The sequence below is a fragment of the Hippocampus bargibanti genome, linkage group LG02, assembly GCF_051943395.1.
Source record: "Hippocampus bargibanti isolate YZ-2025 linkage group LG02, ASM5194339v1, whole genome shotgun sequence".
NCBI lineage: Eukaryota > Metazoa > Chordata > Actinopteri > Syngnathiformes > Syngnathidae > Hippocampus > Hippocampus bargibanti.
Genome location: NC_142735.1, coordinates 27,051,161 through 27,066,787, shown reverse-complemented (window position 1 = coordinate 27,066,787; position 15,627 = coordinate 27,051,161). Strand labels below are relative to the sequence as shown.

The 15,627-nt window shown below is 43.2% G+C and overlaps 1 protein-coding gene across 7 annotated transcripts in view; it reads right to left on the bottom strand.

The window, feature by feature from the left end:
• Positions 1 to 15,627, bottom strand: part of nrxn2b (neurexin 2b) — a 406,291-nt gene that overhangs the window by 188,288 nt on the left and 202,376 nt on the right. For 6 of the 7 annotated variants that reach the window (XM_088990599.1, XM_088990598.1, XM_088990595.1 and 3 more), the window contains 4 exons: positions 15,461 to 15,484; positions 10,401 to 10,562; positions 4,493 to 4,931; positions 1,406 to 1,789 (listed from right to left, as the gene is read on the bottom strand). In XM_088990599.1, coding sequence (XP_088846725.1) covers positions 1,406 to 1,789; positions 4,493 to 4,931; positions 10,401 to 10,562; positions 15,461 to 15,484 — 1,009 coding nt within the window. The remainder of the gene's footprint in view (positions 1 to 1,405; positions 1,790 to 4,492; positions 4,932 to 10,400; positions 10,563 to 15,460; positions 15,485 to 15,627) is intronic. The other variant, XM_088990594.1, reaches the window with a different exon arrangement.

Here is a 15,627-nt window from a genome sequence, read left to right as displayed (position 1 = left end):
TAAAAAGTCACGATGTGGTTTAGGGGGACGATATACAGTGGCTATAACTGTGGGAGATGGACCAGAAATTTGACACGCAAGGCATTCAAATGAGAGAGTTTCCGGGACGGGAACTTGAGTGACTTTCCAGATCTCGCGGTAAAATATCGCGAGACCGCCTCCGCGGCCCGAGAGGCGGGGTTTTGAGAGCAGTATCCCAGTATTCATTCTTTCGCCTTTGGCCATGTAAAGAAAAACACAATTTTATTTAAAAATAGAAACAGAGAAAAATAAAGTGTGTCATGTGAACTGTAAACAAACATTCGAGTTTTTCTGTTTTAATTCATCTTATGAAGTCACAGTGTCTCAGCACTGGTGTGCTATTTTTAGAACAAGTCCTTGGCTAATCATGTTGTCCTTGGGTTAACCAGTATCTGCGGGCCTTTATTTTGTTTTGATTTTATTTAATGTTATTTATCACAATGCACATTTACGAATAGAGCAAAACACCATCCGTGCTTGCACAATTCGTCTTGCCCCATCCCTCACTCCTCACGTAACTGTCACTCCAACCTCTCCCAAGAAGGAGACTGAAAAGAAGCATTTAAAGCATTTAAAGAAGCATGGCCTGCCATATGAGGTGCTGCAACATTTCTACACGGCTGTCATCGAATCCATCTTGTGTTCTTCCATCACCGTTTGGTTCGGGGCCGCCACAAAAATGGAGAAAATCCGACTTCAACGGACAGTTAGGACGGCGGAAAAAATCATTGGCACCGCCCTACCCACTCTCGAGGACTTGCACACTGCAAGAAGAAGGCAGGCGCTACCGATCCATGCGCACCAAATCCAGCAGACATTTAAACAGCTTCTTCCCCCAAGCCATTAACTCTTTGAACTCTTTGAACTCTTTCAACAGTAGCCAAAATGGAACTGTATAGTGCCACTTAGCAGTTTTTTTGACGACGATACTAGTGCAGCGTGTTCTACCGGAAACAAATTCCTTGTGTGTTCTACATACTTGGCAATGAAGATGATTCTGATTCTGAAAAGCTAATTGGAGGAAATAAACTTAAACTCCTTTATTTACCCCTGCAAACGGCAAAATCATTTTGCGACCTGCTTGGATGTTCCTGAAGAAAACTAAATAAAAAAATTCAACTGGAATTCATTAACAATGATGGTCAATATAATTTTTGACTTTTAAAAACTATGGTAAACACTCAATCAGAAATTGGCCCATGTCTGTTTTGAGTGGTACACTATTATTGCATGTGACCTATTTGACCTCAATAATTAAGCACTGGCTCATTAAAAAATATATTGAGAATTAGAGTAACCCAGTCTACAGTAGATATTTTCGGTGATATTTTTCTTTGGTGGAGTACCATGAAAAAAAATCCCTGCCCACATCCTCGGAACACACCTATCTCGCAGTTGGTGCCCAGGAAACCGGTGCTGGTACAATCGCATATGTAGCGGTTCCAGCCCTCTTTGCACAACCCGCCATTGCCACAGGGGGTGCTGCTGCACCGCTTCTGCAGCTCGCGGGTGCAAAAGCTGCTGACGCCCAGTGCGCTCTGAATCTCGGCCAGACGGCGAACGTCGCGGCTTTTGCCGTCGATGAAGAGGTCGCGGACACAGCCCACGTAACCGTAGTTGAGCAGCGCTGTCCACACCTCAGGCGGTAGAATCAGCTGTGTCTTAGACTCGGGGAGACCGCCTAGGTACATGTCGCTGTCCAGATCCAGGATCTCGCTGCCCTCTGGGGAGCTGAAGGGCATACTGCGACTGTTGACCGAGATGGACCCTGAAATGAGATAAAACAGGATGATGCAAACACGAGCAGGGAGCGGGAGACAGGGCATCTGTATAATGTGCTGCTCACGGGCTAAATGGAGGAGAAAGAAAGCAGAATGCAGCAGGGAGCCCCCCCCACCATCTCACCCCCCATTCCCCCTGGCCGCCCCCACTTCGAGCTCTCTTTCTGTGATTAACGGCTCTGTCTTCATTTTCTATTAAAAACCAATTACAGCGGGAGCAGCAGCGAGATCACACGCCGACAGACGCACACGCTTCGTCACACGCTTTCTCATTTACAGCGCGCCATTAGAAGGAAGACCACATGCACGCCGTTCATCAGTCACACATGCAGATGTTCCCATTTGCGCCCACAGAAGGCACAAGGCATCGCAAGACCAGCTTCAGGCTTGGGAACAAACAAATATACACAAGCCGATGTGGCGCCCTGGGCGAGATTCTATACGGCGCCGCTCTCCATCGAAAAACAAAAATACTTATGCATATGTTACAGGTCTCCAAAAGCCATAGATGACATGAAATTAGATTATTTAATATTTCCCAACTGTGGAATTATTTTATTTCCATCCATTCATGATCTGAACTGCTTTATTCTCACTGGGGTCGCAGGCATGGAGGAGTATATCACAGCTGTTGTCAAGTAGTAGGTGGGGTACACCCAGAACTGCTTGCAGGGAATTGCGAGTCCACATTCACACTCACACCATGGGACAATTTAGTGACCAATTAATCTGGTTTTGGAATGCGGGAGGAAAGTCGAGTACAGACGCTTCCCAATTTACTAACATTTGAGTTACGAATTGGATTGGATTGGATTAGCCTTTATTAGTCTCGCAGTGGAGAAATTGACATTTCACAGCAGCAAAGTTATGAAAGGAATAGGAATGGAAAGAAAGAAATAGAAAAACAAAACAGAGGAGCTTCTGGAAAGGCAGCCACGATCGCGGCACAATCTTGAAGTTGAAAGAACAAAAAATAAATAAAAAAATAATAATATGACAACACAAAGACACAAACAGTCATTCAATCTTAAGCACTTTCTGCACCCTCTTTGTTGCATGTAGCAGTTGTAGATGAGAGGGGAGAGGATCAAAGCGTCTTTTTCAGCAGTGGATCAGGGACGTCATGGTGGAATGTGCACGTCTGCTACAAGCTAAATGTTGAAAGCAAACATGAGATTTCCATTGCCAAAAAGACATTTCCCCACATCTCCTGTTCCACGTAAATCCGCTTCAATTACTTACATATACATACATATGAACATTTTTGCAGATATTTTCAGACAGAGATGCTATAAATTTCAAGGGCTGGATGTATATGCGACGGACACCAAGGCTGACCAATCAGCACCCGGCTATGCTGAAGTGTTGCCAACGAGTTCAGGTGCCGATCCGCGGAGCTCCTTTATGATTGGCTGCGGAGAGTATGTGAGCGGGAAGGAAATCTCTCTTCCCAGTAGACGCTCGAGGAGGACACGATGCATAACAAAATGTGATGGCTGCTGCCACGTAATCCAGTAATCATTTGCTAGCAGCTTCAGGACTGGCTTACTGAAGACCGAAGGATAGATGTTCTCATACTACAGTAGGTGAGATTTTATTTGACGACTATTAGAGCTCTGTTTTATACTTCTCCGCTCCGCTTCTCCTACTTCTCCAGTGTTTGACTTAAACATACATTCCATACAAAATATAGCACTGAAGCAACTTACAAACAAATTCACCTTATGAACGACCGCTCGGAACGTATTTCCTTCGTAAGGTGGGGAGTGTGTGCACCTAGAGAAAAGCAACAGCGAAACAGGAAGCCGATGCATACTCCACACAGAAAGCCAAGAGCCCGGAATCAAATCCATTATTTGGAAGAATTTTGATCCCCTTTATGTATTTGATTGTTTGCATTCTTTCAATTCCATCTACTCGTAACTTAAAATTTGTCGTAGATACATTTTGATACATCTGGGAATCCACGGCGCCCTTGCATCTGCCTATCTCGTTTGCAAGGACGAGCCGACCGTTAATTCATTTTCACCTCAAAATTAACACTTCATTAAATTTAACATTGTTTTTTACGTATGGATCTTTTTCCTTTTTGTCGATCTCTCTCATTCAGCATGGATGCTGCAATCCATATTTTTGATTTTAATTTCTTCTTCCTTGAAGCTAGATAACACTGTCAGCAGTACAGATGGCGCAACGTACATTTATATTTTCTTTGGCATTTGTTCTTATGTGACGTGTAGACTATGTTATGTGGCTGTCTGATTTTTATCATGGTCAACTTCTGAAGAACAGGTGTCAAAGTCAAGGCCTGGGGGCAAAATCTGGCCCGCCACATCATTTTGCTCAGCACGCGAAAGCAAACAAGCTTCTCAAGTACGACGGATGCTCGCTAAAGTCTGCAGCAAAATTTCAAATTGTCCCATTTAACCACAATAACTGTTATTATTTTTGACTTCCGATTTGAAAACTAGTTATTCATTCATTTGTTGTGCGCTCTATATGTAATATGTGGAGGGGATAAAGATTCTCATGGCTTCCCCAAATTCATAACGGCCCCTGAGAGGAAACTGTAACGACAATATGGCCCGCGGCAAAAAATGACTTTGGCACCCACCGCTGTTCTGTAGAGTCAGTTTTGACATCTCTGGAGATGAGGATAGTGCACTCTCGACAAGAGTGAAGGTTCTTACCTTTCCGTCCTTCCCTCTGGAAGTCTACGTGACACCATTCCCCATCATTGACTTTCTTGTTGCTAGCCTTCAGCTTGGTTTTGCCAGAGCCCATGTCGATCAGCAAGTACAAATAGCCATCCAGCAGCTCCAAGGCGAAATAATCGGTCTTCAGCTCCCTCCCGGGTTTCTGCTCTTTGGGCACCAGGGGGCGGCCGTGGCTGAAGAGGAGGAGTCCGCTGGGCTCCGTGGTGCGGAAGTCAAAGGAGATGGAACCTGTCTTTTTGGTGTTCCACTTGGGTAGCGAGATAAAGGACTCGGGGGTCTCAAAGGTGACTGGGTCCAGGGCCGCCACGTCCTCGCAGCGGAACACCAGGTCGCCGTTCAATGTGATTTTTGGGTCACGCTGGATGGCTAAGCGGGAAAGCTCCAGCTTGAAGTCGTTGTTCTTGTACACCACCTTGGGAGGGCGCGAAAACAGATGAGTGCAATATGACAAGTGACCTTGAGTCAATACTTTAAGCGGACGACAATGACTCTCATTTAACTTTCATCAAAATGGTTTATTATAAATAGTGACGCGTGAGCTTACTCGTTCCTCAACACGGTGGCCATTACCGAGTACAGTCAAACCGATGTTTTAGACCATAATCCGTTCTGTTTGAAAACCAATTTGGTGAAACGTTTCCCATTATAACCAATATAATCAATGTCTTCTTTTTTTACCCTGTTTGAATAATACAAACACGCCTGCTCACAATGAAACGCTACACGGTCACAATGAGACGCGACACAAGGACGCATTTTCAGTTGTAAAACCGAGGCATAAAAAAAACTCAAAATCTTTGGTCAAAAACCGAATTATATTGACTAAATAGGACCTTCAGCGAATATAGCGCAAATGGTTTAGGATGTCAAGCATAAACTCAAGCACAGACAATCCACAATATGCACCATTTCTATTTTATTTTGTTTAAAACCTAACAATTTGCACAGAATGCCCTTCACGCTTTGGACAACTCGCACCTGGGATGTCAGCGAGGCTGCAGGTGGGAGGGGTTACTCAGTAACGATAACGCTAAACATTTATGCACAAGGGAAGAAAGAAAGTAGCTGAGGAATGTCTGCGCGTACGGCATCGTAGGCTTCGAGGCAAGCGCAGATACGCGGCGACGTTCTCCAAATGTTGCCTGCAGCCGTGACACAGGCAGCCTTTGATGGAAGGTGGTTCTATTGTTCTCATTCAAATAGTCCTTACATTCATCTGAGATTCGGAGCCACGGGCAAAGTAAATTATCCCTGCTTCTTGTCCCTCCCCCCATATTTGTTGAACACCTTCCAGACAGCTTTCGGAGGCGCCGGCTGTCCTCCAAGTAATGGCGCGAGGTGGCTTTTGCGCATTTGCATCTGCGTTTTCCTCTCGACCTCCTTCAATCTTGCTCAAAGCACACACACACACACACACACACACACACACACACACACACACACACACACACACACACACACACACACACACACACACACACACACACACACACACACACACACACACACGCACGCACACACACACACACACACACACACACACACACACACACACACACACACACACACACACACACACACACACACACACACACGCACGCACGCACACACACACACATGCACACACGCACACTTTATTATTATTATTTTTTTTTTAACAAACACAATACCAATGCGACTCTTGATAGCAGCTTGGAATCGAAGCGGATTTATGTGGGACAGTGAGACAATCTCTTTTTGTCAATGGATGCTACAGCTTCGTGTTTGCTTTCAAAACTTAGTTTGTAGCAGATGGGCACATTCCACCATGATGTCTCTGATCCACTGGTGAAAAGGAGGTGTTCATCCTCACCTCTTTAGTCTAGAACTGCTTCATGTAAGTGTTTTTCTTGTACTCAAACATTATAGAATACATGGGGAAATTTGTTAAGATTGCACAATTGTCCATGTTTTTATGTTCCTGTTGCATTTATTATTTTGTTTTGTGTTGACGATTATGTGAAGCGCTTTGTTAGAGCTGCAGCTGTTGTGAAAGCGCTATATCAATTAGGATATTTTGCATTGTTTTGTATTACGTCTGTGTAAGCTCTCAGTCGTACAGGAGTGGTCCATCGATGAGAAGGTTTCATCGATGAGAAGGTTTCTTCAGCCGTCATCTGTACAAAACTTTTGTACAGATGACGGCTGAAGAAACCTTCTCATCGATTGTTTTGTATTGTATAAAACTAAGACTAAAACTAATTTTAAAAAGTAAATTGATCTTTGTTTCATTAAAACTAACAAGCCTGCCCTCCAAATTAAAACTAAACATTAAAAAAAAAAAAAAATGATTATGAAAAATAAAATATCAATCACCTTAAACTTGACCTCCATGGTGGAAAGAAAATGACACAGGACCGTGTATACTGCAAAGCTTGGCTTGATTAGAAAACTAACCTCATCTGAAGTAAAATATCAATAGAGACTCAGAAACATCCGCTAAAATGTCCTTTCGAACCACACCTCTGACATGGATCTCCAGAGTACCTAATCAAATGTCCAACAAGTGGAAAGGATGAAGGATTGAGGTTTGATGATATGCAGAAGGTGTTCGTGAGCGTCATGCTAAAATGATGTTGTCACACATGCACTCACACATGCACACGCACACACACGTTAAAAAAAAAAAAGTGACAATGGGAGCAGGCTGTCACCCGAGTCAATAAGAAGTTGAACGGGCGGGGTCGAGGCCCTCAGGGAGGTGAGCGAATTCACCCAGTGCGAGGAATCAGTCAAAGAAATCAATTTTTAATTTAGGCCGCAGCCAGGATTGGCAAAGATGGCATTGCGACGGCAGCACTCCCTACCGTGGACTTAATTACACCAAAGTGGCCGCAAGAAAGGCAAACGATGAGGGAGATGTGGGGAAGAGAGAAAATGGGTTGGGGCAAGGGTGGGGGGGGGCAAGGGGAGTGCGAAATGGGAGATCGCAAGGTCACAGTCTCGGGCGGCTGTGGCAGATGGTGCAGAAAAAAAGAGAACATTTGTGTTGCTTGGCGCATAAAACACAAACCTGTGAACACACACACATGAACACTCACATATACACACACACACACACACACTCACGAATGTACACTAATGTGTGTCCATCGCTACCATGGCGTTGGCGCCAGATCACAAAGCATGAAGACTGACCATAACCGCTGCTTATCTTCACACTGTCCAACTGATGCACATTTTGAGGTCATGCATCATGCAACTTTGTGAAACTCCCCCGCCTCCCTAAAACACAAGCATGTTAAAGACATTCTGGTTTTTTTTTTTCGGATCTCTGCAAGCCGCAGGGTACTGCCGAAGTGTGTCAAAGGCTGAAGCGTGTCAAAGGAGTTTGACCACGACGGTTGCATGAAAGCCTCGCCACTGGCCGGAGCTCTCGATAAGCCCGGCTGAAACACACACTATGACAAGCCCCCCCCCCCCCCCCCCCCCCCCCCCCTCCCCCGAGACACACAAAAAATAACTGTCAACTAAGGATGTCCGATGCCATTTTTAATCAATTCATCGATACCAAGTACCTATTCCATTGGTACTTTTGAAACACCATAATTATTAATGACACTGGTCCATCGTAAATTTGAATTAAATTTGGCTTTATGTGCCTCTGGGTGGATTTTTGACAGGGAAAAAACATTATTTTGTTTCCGGTGCATTATGTTTTTGATAGATTTTTGTTTTTATCCATTGTCATGATGCCAAAAGAAATGTTAAATAATTTCATGCTTTCTGGATTTTGGATGGGAGAATGGTGCGCAGTTCTCCCCATCCAAAACAGTAGAGTTGGACGACCACTAATTGACTCTGAGAAGGTGATTGCAACCACCTGGGAATGGCAAATTTCCGCTGGGTCCTGATTGGCCAGAAGCTCAGGTGAACCACCTTTAAAACCAGACTGAGGAAGTCACTTCGAGGAGGAAGAAGAGGGAGAAAGGACTGCCGGGAGAGCAGTGTTACCTGTGGTCTGCCGAAATCGGACATCCATTGAGACTTCAAATAAAGAAAACTCAAAATATCCATCCTGGATCTGGCCGAGTCAACTTTAATCATCTTTCCACCTGCTTGCTGTCGCGTCGCATAACATCCATGAAAAATTGCATGATACCGATTTTACTATGCCTTGGAATTTACAGCTATGGTGGTTCAGAGGAAAAATTAATAAATAATATTCCACCTGTTGCTGAGCTCAATCATTAATTCCTAAATACAGTAAAGTCTCGTTATATCTGTTATATCGATAGTACTGCTTATTACGATACTATTTCTATGTACACAAGGAGAAAATTTACATGCCGCAGGATCGGATATATCGATAGTCCGGTTATATCGATATTTTTTCTGGCTCCCGAGAATATCGATATAACGAGACTTGACTGTATTACAAAGGAAATATGATTGCTTTGACATTCTAACCACAATTCGGAAAATGTGATATACAAGTGACAAAATAATGAGCAGATTGCGAATCTGCACAAAATTACTGAAAAAAAGTGGACCACTGTTGACCCAAATCCAAGACATTTTTTCTTTTTCTTTTTTCATGCATGACAATGGTTATCAGTCGCCGGTATTGGCAGCCTCCTGAAGTACACAATATCTTCAAAGATGGCGGTTATTGGCCCGATACCGCTGCCTGGTATCAGTACTTGCATAGCTCTCATTTTATACACTTAAGACCAAAAATGCAGCTTGAAAATTATGTTTTACTTTGTAAAATTCTCCCATTTAAAAACCAAATAGCAGATGAATGTGTTCCCACCAGCATGTTTCCCTTTGACACATTTCAAGGAACATTTTCTTTCCTTTGATTCCACCGAACACCGCTTTGAAGGATTGGCTGAATTCTTCAGAGCACCCAATGGGGGTGTGCGTGTTGGGGTAGAGGGGGGATCCCTCTGATAAGGAAGCCAAATACGAAAAAAACAGTCTATTCTACAAGCATAATTAAGTTGGAGAGGGCGATTACGGCGCGATCCATTAAAAGCGATGGCAAAAGTAATTACTTATTCAATCAGCGCGGCTTTATGAGAAAATGCGGCGGCACCATGTTGCCGTGCCTCTACACAAGTCATTACCTTTACAAGGGCATAATACTCTCAACTGTGATTGTGCCTCTTGATAGCTTGTTAAATACTGACGTAAAAGCCGGGAAGGGAACAAAAATATATTTCATCTGCGTGGGTTTGTTGGTTGGCAGTTGGGCTGTGCAGCTGCTGTCCCCGCGACAGGGCCTCGGACAATTGTCAGATAATGTGGATGGATGGATAAAATAAATGTGTTGTTTAAAAATAAACAAACAAACACACAAACAAACAGGGAAACAAGTAAGTAAATAAATAAATAAATACCTACCTACCTACCCGACATACATACGTACGTACGTACATACATACATACATACATACATACATACATACATACATACATACATACATACATACATACATACATACATACATGCATGCATACATGCATACATGCATACATGCATACATACATATACATAAAGCAATAAAAGGAATGAGAATAAATCCAAAATTGGGATTGGAAATTTGGATGACTGAAATGTCACCCACGAGGGAACAACAAGGCACTCTAAAACACGCATGCCCCTGTTCACACACTGGCTGTTGAGTCTTCTGTTTTATTTTTTATCCTTGCTCTTCTACTTTTCTCTATGCACCGTGTGTGCTCTCATAGCCCACAATGAGGCACTCTAATGTGGCTACAGCAGTGGATTATCTTAAAGCTGGAGTTAATATATTCATGGAACTTTCACTCGATTCTTATTTTAATGTTTCCGGAACATAATGATCAGTTGGAAGCGTCCAATTCTGAGACTCACATCTCTGAGGCAGCCCATGAAGTTGTTGCTGACGGGCGATCCCGGCAGGTCGGCTGTGTTGGGACTCCCGCCAATGTAGAAGAAGTCGTCAGAGCCGAGCATGGTGTAGTCCTCCTGCGTGTAGCCGGTGGTGGTCAGGATGCCGTCCACTGAGATGGTTACCTGGCAACAGGCACGGCAGCAGAGCAGATAAAGAGGTGGTGGGGAGGAAGGGGGTTGGGGTACATGGAATCGACGGGAGAGGAATTAGAGCCATGAAGACAAAAAAAAAAGACAGACGGTTGAGTGGCTGGTTTGTGTCCGAAGTGCTTGTCCATTCTTATTTTTTTATTTATCATATTTTTTTAAAGAAAAAAATGGCCGCTTCATTTTCGAGTGTCTTTGGACACTTTCTATGACATTCACCGAGTCAGATCATTTATTTTCTATTATCTATTACTGTACTTGCAGATTATTGGCTGCAATTTCTGTAAAACACGTCGGTGAGCGGCCCCTTAACATGTCGCCGTCAAGTAGACGGCTCGGGCATTGAGTCAGTTTGCCCAACAACTTGTTTGTAATGTTACTTTTGTGCTATTATTTTTTTCACTTCTCGTACAGTATTTCTTTTGATTTATTTGTTTATTTATCCACTGCTGCACTCGACGGGTCGTTCTCAGTTGAAGGTCACGTTTGTTGTTGTAGTACTTTCCCACTAAACGGAGCAGCTCATTTTTATGTCTGTTGTCGCTCCCCCTGGCAACTTGTGTATTGGGAGCGTGTGTGCATAGGCCGGGGGGGGTTCTTTTCTTTCTTACCTCCTACATAACTTGGGGGATTGTGTTGTTATGTTTGTGATGTCATTGCTGATTGACAACCTGCCAGACATCTAGCCAAGTGTCAAATACGGAAAAAGAAGCAATCAACACTTAGTTAAAAAGGCTTAAGAATTGCATGTGAAAAAAAATATATATATACATATATATATATATATATATATACACAGAGAGACCTCGGCTTACGAACACCTTACCATACGAAGTTTTCGGTTTACGAACATCAAATTTATGAAAATTAAACTTTGGAATACGCACTACTTTTCGCGATACACACCCACCACGGCTGGCGGCGTGATCTTCGGATCTGGCGGCGTGATCTTTGGATCTTCGGCGGAAGCACATGACCGAACAGCGCTCCAGCCGGCCTACCTTTCCACATCCCCTCTCTCTGAATTCACACGTCGATCGCCTCCGAGGAGCTATTTGCAGATAATTTTGCTATTATAGGACCGAAAAAGACCGCACCACAGGCTTGTGTTCAGCCGAAGAAGACACAAAACAAAATCACAGTCGAGGAGGAGAAAACACGAACGAGTTCGTGAAAAACACGAATGAGGTGTGCGTTTGTGTGATTTAGTGGCCTAGTACGGCTATGCTAAGTCAACCATTGCTACCATTCGCCGCAACAGAGAAGCCATCAAAGGTGCGTCTGTTTCAAAAAGTGTTTCCGTGCTGTCAAAGCAACGGTCTCGGGCAATCGAAGAATTTGAAAAACTTCTGTTAATTTGGATTAACAAAAATCAGTTATCCGGCGACAGCGTGAGTAAGGCAATTATATGTGAGAAAGCACGGCTAATTCACGCCGATATCGCCATGCGGCAACCTGGAAGTTCGTTTGGCACTTATTGAGGATTGTTCAAGAACATCTGAGGGCGAGGAGGAGATGGCTGAAGCATCAAGTGAGCTTATCAAGGCAATGTTGGCAAAGTGGAATGATGTGCAGGCTTTTATCGAACAGCTCCATCCAGAAAAGACTGGCTATGATGAACGATAATGTGATGCATCAGCTTCATAAGACCTTACAAGTCAGAAAGCAACAGGTTTTTAAGAGGAGACGTTGGTTGTCCTTTACGGCTTATTTAGTTGAAAAATATATTTTATGGAAACCTGGGAACGGATTATTCTCATTCTAATGGTTTCCTATGGGAAAAAAACATTGGGATACACACTTTTCGCCTTACACACTCTGGAAACCAATTAAGTTCATAAACCAAGGTCTCGCTATATATATGTATATTAAAAAAATATGTATTGATTAATTTTGATTTTTTCTTTCTTCGGCACAGTGTCATTATTTCCACAAGAGCAGTTAGGGCCAATTGTTTTTTTCATCAATAAAAAGCATTTTCAAATCAAGTCTGCCAAATACAGTCTTCAATAAAACTCCACACCTGCAGGGGGAGCCGAACTACATTTGAAATCAATGTCAGAATAAACACATACACACAAGAAAATAATCCAAAAAACGATTGGGTCACGAATAACCCCATGATGGGTCTAAATGGGACCAATGTGGGTAATTTTGATCCTTTTGGGTAATGGATTTCACACCCAAATAATTGGATCAACCGAATCAACCATATTTTTTTTATTTTATTAGAGTTATTCATTTCACTCAAAAATTTGAATAAAACTGACCCACATAATGGGTGGTCCCGTTTGAACCGGCAATTGGGCTTGCTTTAACCCCAACCGCTTTGAGAGCAAATCGTGTAAAAAGATTCACTCACTGGCAGTACATCTGTCCAGAAACTCAGCGTTGAATAAATGTCGTGGGAGTCACAAGAGAGGATCGTGGGAGCGGATAGTCAAAAGATGTCTGGCAGATTATAATTTGGTGGTGTGTCAGTGTGCGTCAGTTTCACAGGTGGGTTAGTAAAGGGGCAACTTCAGGTTTGTCGGGCGGCGAACACACTCGGTTAGTACTGTGGTCAGTAAGGGGAAGGTTGTTAGTATGTAACATTAGTAGCAGATTGGCATGGCGGGAGGTGGGGCGGCTCTTTTTTTGGAGAGCGGCAGGGGTCAGTTAATTAGTCAAATTGAATTAATCGAGAGAATGAGTGACGGATTCTTTGCTCAAACCAAAGCCATGTTTGGACTGCGGGTGTGTGATTTTGATCCAGACAGATAAACAAAAGAATCCAAGCAAGTGATGGAAAAGGTAATGCGCACAGGTCATGCACTTCACGTGCAAAGATGCAGAAATGTGTGACTGTGTGGCAGACACGAAAGCACGTGAATGGGGGGACGGAACAGGGTGATATTCAAAACACACTGCGGGAGCCACATGCAAAAAGAGGGGACGGAGTGGTCATGGATTAGCTCAGCAGAATATTTTTTTCTCAAGGGGTAACAAGAGAGCGAGGAGAGGAAGGACATCTGTATGTATTGTATCATCATGCCAAATTATCTTTAACTAATGACAGAACACTGAAAAGATTACTCTCGATAATGCAGAGAACGTGGTTCTGTGTGTGTGTGTGTGTGTGTGTGTGTGTGTGTGTGTGTGTGTGTGTGTGTGTGTGTGTGTGTGTGTTCTTGTTTTTGTGATCATGTGGGGACTTAAAGCTTCCTTCACACAGACTGTTAGGGACTTGTAACCTCGTGGGTGCCTTTTTTTGAGTTTCATTGGTATTTTTTTTTAGGCCTCACACGCTAAGTCACCATCACGTTGAAAAAATGTGAATGTGTGTGTGTGTGTGTGTGTCCTTTCTCTTCTTGCTCCCAGCTACGTCCCTCCTTCTTTTTTCCATGTGTGAGGTCGGTATTGGTTTTAGTTGGTTAATTTCAAACAGAACCAAACAAGAAGAAAAATAAGTCAAAATAAATAACAGTACAGAGGGGGAAGGGTGGCGGCTAACGTGTCGTGTGGCTATATTGATTATATTAGAAGAATTGATATATGCATGTATATATGTTAGCCGTGATATATACATAAACATATATGCTCAATGTAATCTTTTCAGAAAAGTGGGTGAGGGGAGGTTCATAAAGGGGAGGGGGTCTCATGCAGAAGTGCATGTTAGTGTTAGTATTTATGACGGCTCACGCGCACACAGTCCAGGACTTGAAGCAGAGAACTTCAAAAATGGACTGAAGGCACCTCCAGTGGAATCTATGCGTCCTTCTATATGACTTGGCAATCATTGGCAATTTAGAGTGCCTCATTGTTGGCTGTGAGTGCATGCATATCACAAATAAAAAGGCGAAAGAGCAGGTTAAACTATATCTTTGCATATTGATAAATCCAATGCGGTAGTCGGCGGTGTCGCTTTATAAAGTGCCGTATTGCCCTTGTGGAAAACACCCACTATAATCAAATGGAATATATTTAGGCGTTAAATGGATATTCTCACAGCTAAAACATATTATGGTGTCAACAACATTTCTCTGTGGGATGTGACACAGCTATTCTGTTATTTGAATGACAACAGATGGGCACGTAGGGTAACTGTCACCGAGTGGAGGAGCATCAAATTGCAGTGCCCATTAAAACGTCGCTGTCATACATCCATTAGTTGCTAGCAAACCACTTCCGGAGGCATGGTGTAAAATTGGCTAATTTCTAGCGCCACCCAGACGGATCTGTTCGCCGTGGAAGAGGGGTTGGGAATCTTCACCGCTCCTAGTCGAAAAGCATTTTTCAAATGAATAGATCAACGCGAGTAGATTTTTTTGTTTTGTTTGTGCTACACTGACATTCACTGGAGGCGCCATCAGAGGATGTTTGTTCACTCGCTTTACAAGTCGGCTGCATATGCTCACGTCTTGGGGGTTGCTTTTGGAAAAACAAATCGGAATGGAGGATGGAGGGGAAGGAGAGAGGGAAATCATAGGAAAAAGAACCAAAAACTAAATACTTTTCTAAAGCTCAATTTAAATTCTTGATTTTTTTTCCCCATTGGGCTGATGTGGAAAGTCGTGAAAAAAAAGAACCAATGGGCAGGGGGGTGGGGTGGGGGGGCTTAAAAAAGAGCAAAAATAGTCTAGAAGACATATTGGAATTTTTGAAGACCTCTTTGGATGCATGTTTCAAAAGGTAAGGAAGAACTTGGATGGCAATAAAATAAAATAAAATAAAATAAAATAAAAGAACAGGCAGAATTTGGCAGCTACCTGATGGCAGATTGAACATTGAAAAGCAAACAGAAGAGAAACGGGGAGGAAAAAAAATATCCAGAAGATCAAACCACACTAAAGGACAGTTGGAATGATAACTACCATATAATGCAGTTTGTTTACCATAGCGTGTCCGATGCCTGCGTGCTACAGGAGAAAACAGGGATGGGGGAGGGAAAGGGGGAAAAAAATAATAACAATGACCAAACCTTAAACGCGAGAGAATATACTTTAAGCCCCGCCCTCCCTCCACAAAAATTGGAAGAAAATCCACCTCCTCTTAAAACATA